The sequence below is a fragment of the Amblyraja radiata genome, chromosome 22 (genome assembly GCF_010909765.2).
Source record: "Amblyraja radiata isolate CabotCenter1 chromosome 22, sAmbRad1.1.pri, whole genome shotgun sequence".
NCBI lineage: Eukaryota > Metazoa > Chordata > Chondrichthyes > Rajiformes > Rajidae > Amblyraja > Amblyraja radiata.
The window spans coordinates 20627089-20639195 of NC_045977.1; the positions used below are offsets into that span (position 1 = coordinate 20627089).

Sequence of the window (12107 nt, forward strand, 5' to 3'; positions counted from 1 at the left end):
ATCGGTTTCTTCCAGGAGTTTAATCATCCAATAACCCTCACCAACCTCTACAGATGCTCGGTAGAAAGCACTTTATCGGGATGCATCACAGCATGGTTTGGGAACAGCTCAGCCCATGAAAGGCAAGAAATTGCAGCGAATGGTGGTCGCAGCCCAAACCATCACACTAAACCAACCTCCCATTCCATTGACTCCTTCTACACTTCACGCTGCCTCGGCAAGGCCGCCAGCATAATCGAGGACTCGTCTCACCCCAGTCACTCCTTCTCTTCTCTCCCATCAGGTAGAGGTACAGAAGTGTGAAATCGCTCACCCCCAGTTTCAGGGACAGATTCTTCCCAGCTGTTATCAGGCAACTGAACCATCCTATCACCAACTAGAGAGCCGTCCTCAGCTACTATCCACCTCATTAGAGACCCACGGACTATCTTGAATTGGGCTTTACTGGACTTTACCTTGCACGAAACATTATTCCCTTTATCCTGGTTTCTGTTCACTGTGGACGGTTTGACTGTAATCATGTTTAGTTTTTCCACTGATTGGATAGCACTCAACAAAAAAGCTTTTCACTGTACCTCGGTACACCTGGCAGTTATAAACTAAACCTCCCAAAGACGTGCGGGTTGGTAGGTTTACTGTACTCAGTGCACTGGTGTTGGGAAGAATCAGGGGGGGGGAAATGAGTTGCTGACAATGTAGGAGGAACGGGTGAGGCGAGGATTAGTATTTGATCACGGCAGGCACTGGGAGGGCCTGTTTTCATGCTCTCATCTCTCTATGAACAATTTGGCTCTGAGGTTATGCTCCTTATTTTTATGGACAGTCCCGACGGAGAAAGTACTTCAAGCAATGAATCCTTTAATCACCTTAAATGTAATTAGACAACTGTTTAATCTTTTACATTAAAGGGAATTTAAACCTAATCTAAGCTGCACAGTAGGCCAGTCAATGCAGAAAAATGGGTTCTTGGGTAGCTCCCATCTCACCAATTATTCATACAGACATCAGCACAGATGCCTATTTTGTACATTAGCCCTGTTCAAACACTCCTGTTCCTTTTTATCCCTCAAATTCACGAAAGGCTAAAATGGAAAGGAATAAATATGACTCTTTTTCTCCAATTTCTTTTCAGTAACTTGCAGCATGTTGAGCAAATAGACTTGAATTGTAATAATGTTCATCCCCAAAACAGCAAAGCTTTCTTTGGACTTTAGAGGTACAGCGCGGAAACAGGCCCTTCGGCCCACCGAGTCCGCACCCACCATCACTATCCTTCACACACTAGGGACAATTGGCAATTTTTACCAAATCCAATTAAGCTACAAACCTGTTTGATTTGTGGGGGGAAATCGGAACACCCGGAGAAAACCCACGCGACCACCAGGAGAACGCACTAACTCTGTACAGACAGCACCCGTGGTCAGGATTGAACCGAGGTCTCTGGCGCTGTGAGGCAGCAACAGTACCGATGCGCCACCATGCCCCCCCCCCCTTTATTGGGCAAGTCGTTGGGATGTTTTCCTCGTACATTCACTGCGAACTAATGCACCCATTTACAAACATGTACGTACTTGGCTGATGAGGTTGAGGAGCAGTTTGCCTTCTGAGCCGACCAGACAAGTCAAGAGTTGAGGGATCCATGCCAGCCACTGGATGGGAGGCACACCGATACAGTACTTGTCCACAGCGTCTGCCAACGTGTTCTTTTCATCATCAAAGCTCAGCAGCCAAAGGACCTGGGAAATGTAGGCATTAGTTAGAGGTTGGTGAAGGGTCCCGGCCCCAAACGCCACCTATTCCTTTTCTCCAGAGATGTTGCCTGACCCGCTGAGTTACTCCAGCACTTTATGTCCATCTTCTGTACAAACCGGAGTCCGCAGTCCCTTTCTACACACTTTCTAAAGATATAATTAGTTTAGTTTAGAGATACAGCATGGACCAAGTCCACATCAACCATCGATCGCCCGCTCGCACTAGATCTGTCTTATCCCACTTTCTCATCCACTGCCTACACACTGTAGGCAATATTACAGAGGCCAATGAACCTGCACGTCTTTTGGATGTGGCAGGAAACAGGAGCACCCGGTGGAAACTCACACGATCACAGGGAGAACGTGCAAACTCCACACAGACAGCACCCGAGGTCAGCATCAAACCCGGGTCGCTGGTGGTATGAGGCAGCGGATCTACCAAAAATCTTCCTACAGTTTGAAGCTGAGATCTGGAGAGAGGGTTTCCAGCCAGGTTAAGCCACATGATCAGAAGATATGGCTTGTAGTATTTAAACAAAAACTGGTTTATAGCATAGACACAAATTGCTGGAGTAACTCAGTGGGTCAGGCAGCTTCTGCGGAGACGTTTCGGAAGTAGTCTGAAGAAGAGCCCCGACCCAAAATGTAACCAATGCACGTTCTCCAGAGATGCTGCCTGACCTGCTCAGTTACTCCTGTGTCTGGCATGGTTTGTGTCTGGCATGGTTTATAGCGCTGAGGTTACTGGGCTTTCCATGGTCTCACCTTAGCCAGGTACTTCCTCGATTTGCTCTCGTTCTGATGGCGGCAGGCGTGCAGGTAGCAGGTGATGGCAGAGACACCGAGGTGGAGCTGCCTTTCTTTCACAAAGATGTTCTCCAGGTAATCTCCCCACATGGCCCAAGCCTTAACCAGGACATCGTGCATCTGCACAGCTGCAGAGAACGCTTTGTTGGCCTCCTCCGACCTGCGCGACAAAAACACAAGGAAAAGGAATGTTTGTAGGCAAAAACAACTCAGGACACATCATACGTTTAGTTTATGTCACAGAAGGCTGTGGAGGCCAAGTCAATTGATATTTTTAAGTCAATGGAGATTAATAGATTCTAAATTTGTTTGGGTGTCAGGGGATATGGGAAGAAGGCAGGAAAATTGGGGTTGCGAGGGAAAGATAGATCAGCCATAATTGAATGGGGGGGGGGGTAAGACTTGATGGGCCGAATGGCCTAATTCTGCTCCTACAACTTAACATATGAACTTATGAGTAGAAAGGAACAACAGATGCTACTTTATACCGAAGATACTCAAATTGCTGCTGTAACTCAGCGGGTCAGGCAGCATCGCTGGACAAAAAGGATGGGTGACGTTTTGGGTCAGGGCACTTCTTCAAACCGTTTAGTTCAGTATTATTGTCACGTGTACCGAGATACTGTGAAATCCTTTTGCTTGTGTGCTATTGAGTCATAAGGAAAGGACTATACATGAATACAATCAAGTCGACCACAGTGCACGGATACAGGATAAATGCTGCAACATTTAGAGCAAGAATATAACATTGAAGTCCGATTAAAGATTGTTCAAAGGTCTCCAGTGGGTTTCGGCCCGAAACTTTGCCTATTTCCTTTGCTCCATAGATGCTGCTGCACCTGCTGAATTTCTCCAGCACTTTTGTCTATCTCCAGTGAGGGAGATGGGAGGTCCAGACTGCACTCTTATTGAGGACGGTTCAGCTGCCCGATAACAGCTGAGAAGAAACTGTCCTTGAATCTGGAGTCATATATTTTCACACTTCTGTATCTCTTGACTGATGGGAGAGGGGAGAAGAGGGAGTGGTCCGTTATTATGCTGCTGGCCTTGCTGAGGCAGCGTGATGTGTAGATGGAGTCAATGGAAGGAAGGCTGGCTTGTATGATGGTCTGGGCTATGTCCACAACTCTCTACAATTTCTTTGCTTAGTTTAGTTTGGAGATACGGAGCGGAAACAGGCCCTTCGGCCCACCGAGTCTGCGCCGACCATACGCTTGCACTATCCAACACACTTGGGGACAATTTACAATCTTCGCCAATCGAAGCCAATTCACCTATAAATCTATACATCTTTGGAATGTGGGAGGAAACCGGAGCAACCGGGGGAAAATCCATGCGGTCACTGGGAGAACACACAGCACAAACTCTGCAGAGACAGCACCTGTAGTCAGGATCACACCTCTGGTGCAGTAAGGCAGCAACTCTACCACTGCCCCACCGTGCCACACACTTTCCTTGCGGACAGTGAATTCATTGTACTCGCTGGAAGAGAATGCCAGCATACCTAGAGTCACTGAGTTTAGCAATACCTCCCCTGTGTAGGGCTGTATTTAAGTGCAGCAAGGGAAAAACATAAGCTTTAATTATTACTTAGCATTTTTGCCTTTGACAACATATGAGGTACATTTGAACACCAAGTTCCACCCCTCGCTGTGAGGGTGAATGAGTATTTAACGATGCAAAACTACGGAGTCTCTGCTCTGCTGAAAATAGCCACAAAACAGCCTTCATATTACAGGTCTGCACTTTCAAATCAACACCTCCAATTAAGGATAAGTGCTACTCAGAAAATTGGCAACAGATCATTCTCCTCCGCGATACTGTATCATGTAGCGGCCATTTTGAATTACATACATACATAGACAATAGGTGCAGGAGTAGACCATTCGATCCTTCGAGCCAGCACCGCCATTCAATGTGATCATGGCTGATCATCCACAATCAGTACCCCGTTCCTACCTTCTCCCCATACCCCTTGATTCCGCCAGCCCTAAGAGCTCTATCTAACTCTCTTTTGAATGCATCCAGTGTATCGGCCTCCATTGCCTTCTGAGGCAGAGAATTCCACAAATTCACAACTCTCTGTGTGAAAAAGGTTTTCCTCATCTCCATTCAAAATGGCCTACCCCTTATTCTTAAACTGTGGCCCCTAGTTCTGGACTCCCCCAACATCGGGAACATATTTCCTGCATCTGGCGTGTCCAATTCCACAATAATTTTATATGTTTCTATAAGATCCCCTCCCTTCTAAATTCCAGTGAATACAAGCCCAGTTTTTCATCATACGACTGTCCCGCCACCCCGGAAATTAACCTCGTGAACCTAAGCTGCACTCCCTCAATAGCAAGAATGTCCTTCCTCAAATTAGGGAGTATGCTAGCGTGCATCAGGCAGGGAATGGGGAGTTGGGGGATGACTGTTTGGGATGTATATATAAATGACTTGGACACCAATGTGATAACAAGGAACTGCAGATGCTGGTTCCCCAAAGAAAGGTACAAAATGCTGGAGTAACCAAGTGGGTCAGGCAGCTGTGGAGAAGGACGTTGTTGAGCTGGAAAGAGTGCAGAGAAGATACACAAGGATGCTGATTTACGAGGATGTTGCTAGGATTCGAGGGCCTGAGCCATAGGGAGTGGTTGAGCAGGCTAGGACTCTATTCCTTGGAGTGCAGGAGGATGTGGGGGTGATCTTATAGAGGTGTATAAAATCATGAGGAATAGATTGAGTAAATGCACAGTCTTTTGCCTAGAGTAGGGGAATCGAGGACCAGAGGACACAGGTTTACGGTAGTGGGGGGGGGGGGAATTTAATGGGAACCTGAGAGGTGACTTTTTTTTACACAAATGGTGGTGGGTGTTTGGAACGAGCTGCCGGAAGCGGTAGTTGAGGCAGGTACTAATAAACATTTAAGAAACATTTGGACAGGTACATGGATACAATAGATTTATAGGGATATGGACCAAGTGCGGGCAGGGGGCATGTTGGTCAGTGTGGGCAAGTTGGGCTGAAGGGTCTGATTCCACCCATTTGCAGTTCTGACAGTATTGTGCCTTGGTTTTGCCTGCAAATTGTCAACATTTAAAACAAATGTACTTAATACAGCTTTCACAAAGAATTATGGAGCGTGAAGGGGTGGGAGGAAAAAACAAAAGATAGTGAGCAACCTTTTGCACATACAAAGTGCGAAGAGCATCAACAAAGAACAGAGGCCACATTGTAATTTCTCCTTGATAGCTTGCAACTATTCACACGTAAAGGACAGCCAAAGACAAGGAAGTGCATTCCAAGCTTGGCACATCAAAGAGTTGACAGCTCGACTCCCAAGCAAGGCCAGGAATCTGAGCTGGTCGTCAAAGTGAGCTCGCTTCAGTTGGCCGAGCTTTTGTCAGCACTCAGCTAGAGTGCACAAGATGAAGGAGAGTTATAGATGCAAGTCCTCACAGTGGGGGAGCACGAGGGAGAGGCGAGAGAAAGGATGGATGGCCCTCAACCTCTCTGCTGAGGCAGCACTCCCGTCAGAGAGCGGGGAGGGCCGTCGGCAAGCGAGGAGGGGGCCGGCCGAGAGAACAGAGGGACCCAGAGTGGGGGGCCGCCAAGAACAAAGAGGGACTCGGGAGGAAGAGGGACCATCGGGACTACATTGAATACTTTTCTAACTTTGTCCTATACGTGGCGACTCTTTGCAAACTGATGCAGTGTATGCAAAACAAGGAATTTCACTGTACCAAGTACACGTGACAATAAAGTGTCGATCGATAAATCGAAGGTGGAACATCACTACTGGGGGAAGGGCTTACAACTCATGTTCCTCACAGGATATGGGAAAGATGTGAAGCAAACTCTTGCTCCCACACTCAAGATTAACCAACAGACCTGTAGAAACAAGGAACTGCAGATGCTGGTTTATACCACAGCTACACACAAAGTCCTGCAGTAACCTCTCTGTCCTGGGTCTCCTCCACGGCCAGAGCGAGCACCACTGGAAATTGGAGGAACAGCAATTCCGCTTGGAGAGTCTGCATCCTGGTGGCATGAACATTGAATTCTCCCAATTTTGTTAGCCCTTACTGTCTCCTCCCCTTCCTATCTCTCCCTCAGCCCTCGGGCTCCTCCTCCTCCTTTTTCCTTTCTTCTCCCCGCCCCATCCCTCATCAGTCTGAAGAAGGGTTTCGGCCCGAAACGTTGCCTATTTCCTTCGCTTCATAGATGCTGCTGCACCCGCTGAGTTTCTCCAGCATTTTTGTGTACCTGCAGTAACTCAACAGGTCGGGCAGCATCCTCTGGAGAAAAGTGTGGTAGGTGATGTTTCGGGTTGGAACCCTTCTTCAGACATATAGAAACATAGAAAATCGGTGCAGGTAGAGGCCATTCGGCCCTTCGAGCCAGCACCGCCATTCAATATGATCATGGCTGATCATCCAGAATCTAAATCGAACTGTCAAGAAAACATCCCGTGGTTTGGCCTCCAATTAGTTTAGTTTATTATTGTCACGTATATCAAGATACAGTGAAAAGTTTCCCTAGGTACAGCAACCCTGTCAAAAATATGGATGATAAATTATATTGTGGTTATTAATTTATTGAATTTTTGTTTATGATCTATTATCCATGTGTATTATGTTTACAGTCTGTAATGCTGCTGCAAGTAAGAATTTCATTGTTCCATTGTCAGTATATATGACAATTAAATACTCTTGAAGTCCCAAATACTTTATAAACAAACACTAAACAATGGAATTCTTGCCCGTGACAATATAAACTATATAGATTAAGTTGTGGCATGTTTTTTTTTTACTTACTTATTAATCTGAGCCAGGAACATCCCTTTCAATGCATAGAATTCTGCCGTCATCTCCTTGGTGAAATATTTCAGGTTTGTCGATTCAATCACTTCCAAACCCTGCGGAAAACAAAATTGAAGTCTGAGTGAATGATGGTAGACAAAAGTGCTGGAGAAACTCAGCGGGTCAGGCAGCATCTATGGAGCGAAGGAAATAGGCAACGTTTCGGGCCGAAACCCTTCTGAATGATATTTAGTTTTGAATTTTGGAGATAAAGCACAGAAATAGGCCCTTAGGCCCATCGAGTCCATGCCGACCAGCAATCACCCGCACACAGGTGTGACACTAGGGATGATTTACGGAACCCAACTAACCTACAAACCTGCATGTCTTTGGGATGTGGGAAGAACATTTTGGGAGCACCCAGGAAAAAACCCACACGGTCACAGGGAGAACGTAACGGTACAGACAGCAACCGTAGTCGGGATCGAACCCCGACGCTGTGAGGCGGCAACGCTACATCTGTGTCACTATGATCACGTGAAGAGTTCAATCCTCTCCAACTACGTGAAGTACATTTCCACCCACTTCACCCAAGGATGTGGCATTTCCTGATGGATTGATGCAATGATTGGATTAACATATGATGGGCGTTCGACGGCACTGGGCTTGTACTCGCTGGAGTTTAGAAGCATGAAGGGGCACCTCATTGAAACTTACCGAATAGTGAAAGGCCTAGATAGAGTAGATGTGGAGAGGATGTTTTCACTAGTGGGTGAGTCTAGGACCAGAGGCCATAGCCTCAGAATAAAAGGACATACCTTTAGAAAGTAGATGAGGAGGAATTTATTTGAGGGTGGTGAATCTGTAGAATTCATTGCCACAGAAGGCTGTGGAGCCCAAGTCAATGGATATTTTCAAGGTGGAGATTGACAGATTCTTAATTAGTACTGGTGTCAGGGGTTATGGGGAGAAGGCAGGAGAATGGGGTTGAGAGGGAAATTATAGATCAGCCATGATTGAATGGTGGAGTAGATGATGGGCCGAATGGCCTAATTCTGCTCCTAGAACTTATGAGCGTTTCCTGGGACGTTAAACAAGACTTCATGGTTCAACTCCAAACTGGAGAACAATGGCAGCGAGACGAAGGAGCCAATTATCACTCCGGCCTTTGGCCGCCCAATGCCCACCTGCATGCACTCGTTCTTGCCCATCACTCCAGCCTGCTGGAGGTAGCACTTGACTTGTTGCCGGATCTTCTGGAAGCAGTCGACGATGGGCACGGTGGGGATGGTGTGGATGCGGCTGAGGATGTCCAGGGCCACGTTGACCAGGCCCTGCTTACGGGCAATCTTGCCGTACTGGATGATGGCGGAGGCTGAGGCGTGCACCCCCAGCATGGCATTGTTGGAGTTGGGGTCGTGCTGAGAGCTGTTCTCGTAAGCTGCCACGATCGCTTGGGAAAGAGAGAGAGAAAGAGAATTCATACTGTCCATTACTTCCAAATTTGAGGTGGCAGGCTTTTTGAAATCCATTTTGAAACAAACAAACTCGACCCGAAATGTCACCCATTCCTTCTCTACAGAGATGCTGCCTGTCCCGCTGAATCACTCCAGCTTTTTGCGTCTATCTCATGCTACAGTAGGGATTGGGAGTAGTTGGTGTGCATTTAGAACTTGTATTTGATTGAATTTTTAGTTTTAGGTTAGTTTAGAGATGCTTTGTGGAAACGGGCCCTTTTGGCCCACTGAGCAATCACCCGTTCACACTAGTTCTATGTTAACTCACTTTGTTGTCCATTCATCGAGTCATAGTCGTACAGCGTGGAAACGGGCCCTTCAGCCCACGCTGACCAGCGTTCATGCTAGTTCTATCTTATCCCAGTTTTGCATCCTACCCACTAGGGGCAATTTACAGAAGCCAATTTGCCTGTAGAAACAAGGAACTGCAGATGCTGGTTTATACCACAGATTGCTCCACAAAGTGCTGGAGTAACTAAGTGGATCAGGAAACATCTCTGGAGAAAAAGGATGGGAGATGTTTCGGGTCGGGACCCTTCTTCAGACTGAAGGTAGGGGATGGGCGGTGGGGGGGGGAAGAGCTGCAGGTGAGAAAAGACCCGGGCTGGCCACAACTGACCTTGAGCTGGGTGGTGCCCTGGTAGGCCCACTGTTGGCTGGGGGAGGTGTGATCTCAAGAGGAAAACAGACCCACATATCTTTGGAACGTGGGGGGAAAGCGGAGCAATATGATACACAGTTCTACTGATCTGAAACCATCTAGAACTGGTAAGTAGAACGATGAGTGTGAGGACAATTTGCCCGTCCAACCAGTTCTATTGCTAACTTAGATCACAGCCAATCTCCACCTTCCCACTTTGGATTCATAATCATAGAGTCATATATAGCATGGAAACAGTCCCTTCGGCCCAACTTGCTCATGCCAACCAAGATGCCCCATCTACGCTAGTCCCACCTGTTCGCGTTTGGCCCATATCCCTCTAAATCTTTCCTATCCATGGACCTGTCCAAATGTCTTTTAAATGCAGTTATAGTGCCTGCCTCAACTACCTCCTCTTGCAGCTCGTTCCACACTCCTTAATATTTTGCCTGAAATAGGTCAGGCAGCATCTGTGGAGAGCCTCTTTCTCATCTTCTCCTTGCATTCGACCCACTCTTCTCCCATTTTCTTTTCTTTGTACAGAGGTACAATAGACTCCTTACAGAAAAGAATCTTTATCGTTTAGTTTAGTTCAGAGATGCAGCATGGAAACAGGCCCTTCGGCCCACCGAGTCCAAGCTAACCAAGTTACGTTCTATGTTATCCCACTTTCTCATCCATTCCCTGCACACTAGGGCTAATTTACAGAGGGCCAATTAACCTACAAACCTGTACGTCTTTAGTAAGAGTGGGGGGGATACCAGAACACCCGGAGAAAACCCACGCGGTCACAGGGAGAACGTGCAAACTCCGTACAGACGGCACCCGAGATCAGAGTCGAAGCCGGGTCTCCGGCACTGTGAGACAGTGGCTCTATCAGCGGCGATTTTATTTATTCATAGACAAGATGTACGTTTATCTCACCACAGGGGCGGCACGGTGGCACAGCTGTAGAGTTGCTGCCTCACAGCGCCAGCGACCCAGGTTCGATCCTGACTACAGGTGCTGTCTGTACGGAGTCAGTACGTTCTCCCTGTGACCGCGTGGACTTTCTCCTGGTGCTCTGGTTTCCTCCCACACTCCAAAAACGTACAGGTTTCTAGGTTAATTGGCTTTGGTAAAGATTGTAAATTGTCCCAAGTGTACGGGGATCATTGGTTGGCGCAGATCCGGTAGGCCGAAGGGCCTGGTTCCACACTGTATCTCTAAACTAAACTAAACTAAACACAAGGAACTGTAGATACAGGTGAAAAATAAAGACACAAAGTGCTGGAGTAACTCAGCGGGCCAGACAGCATCTCTGGAGAGCATTCGTTAGAGACGCTGCCTGGCCCGCTGAGTTACTCCAACACTATGTGGCCATACAATGAGTTAAACACCCCGTTTCAAAGCTCCGTTGGCAGACACACTAATTACCGAACAGTTTGATCTTCTAACATATGAGCAAGGAGGAATGTTTTCACACATGGAATCATTTTAAACAGGAGCCAAGTTTTTCTTTGAAGCTGGAGCGAGTTCTGATGGTTTACGCAAACATTTCAACGATACACAAGTTCACACCCAAAGTCGCTTTGATTTTTACGAACTCATTCGTTCCCTACCTGGTTTCAGTTTTGTATCTGCTGTGGTCCGTCCCACTGCAATGAATGGAAATGCGAAAAGTAGCAAGTTTCCTGGAGTGTGCCGTGGTCAAACTCTATTCAGTTATAGCTTCTAATCTTATTGCTTTTCTAAAACAAAATCCTTTTCTATTTTTATTGCGTTAACTTCCCTCCAAAAGCTCAACTTGCAAAGTACATGTGAACATGAGAACAGGAAGATGCCATTCATTCAATCCCTCAGGAATGGTCTACATTTCCATTTGATCGAGTATTGATCTGCATCCACATGCCTTGCCCAACATTTAACCCGTTCAATCCCATTTTTGAGCAGGAAAAAGGAAGTGCAGGTGCTGGTTTACCAAGGAAAGATCAAAATACTGGAGTAACTCAGCAAGTCAGGCAGCATCCCTGTAGAACAAGGATAGGTAATGTTTCAGGTTAAGACCCATCTTCAGACTCAGCAGGACAGGCAGCATTTCTGGAGAACATGGGATAGATGACGTTTCGGGTTGGGACCCAACAATCAGTCTAAAGAAGGATCCTAGCCCGAAATGTCCCCTATCCATGTTCTCCAGGTATGTTGCCTGACCTGCTGAGTTACTCCAGTATTTTAGTGTCAATATTTGACATTTTCAATTGACGCACATCTTGAACATTCTATCATGGATTCCCATCACCTTGTGTGAAGGAGGAAGTCTGTGGATCAAGTTACAATAGAACATTTGACCCTTTCCTACACCTTCTCCCACACCTCTCTGGTTCTTGTTCCTGACCTGTCTCTTAACCCTCAAAATGGCCGCCCTGCTCCCAAACAGCACCCCCATTGGTTTAGGTTTAGTTTTATTCCTGTCAGGTGTACTGAGGTACACACGACAACTAGCTGGAAGCAAGCTGTTAAACTGGAACGGCTGCATGGAAGATTTACGATGATATTGCCAGGACTCGAGGGCCAGAGCTCTCGGGAGAGGTCGGGCAGGCTAGGACGTTATTTTATTGGGGCACGG

The 12107-nt window shown here is 46.9% G+C and overlaps 1 protein-coding gene across 4 annotated transcripts in view; it reads right to left on the reverse strand.

Moving 5' to 3' along the window:
• The window catches only part of LOC116985669 (transformation/transcription domain associated protein), a 173802-nt gene that overhangs the window by 28288 nt on the left and 133407 nt on the right, over positions 1-12107 (reverse strand). For 2 of the 4 annotated variants that reach the window (XM_033040549.1, XM_033040550.1), the window contains 5 exons: positions 11104-11139; positions 8533-8798; positions 7361-7461; positions 2517-2718; positions 1572-1736 (listed from right to left, as the gene is read on the reverse strand). In XM_033040549.1, the coding sequence (XP_032896440.1) occupies positions 1572-1736; positions 2517-2718; positions 7361-7461; positions 8533-8798; positions 11104-11139 (770 nt within the window). The remainder of the gene's footprint in view (positions 1-1571; positions 1737-2516; positions 2719-7360; positions 7462-8532; positions 8799-11103; positions 11140-12107) is intronic. The other 2 variants (XM_033040552.1, XM_033040551.1) reach the window with 1 other exon arrangement.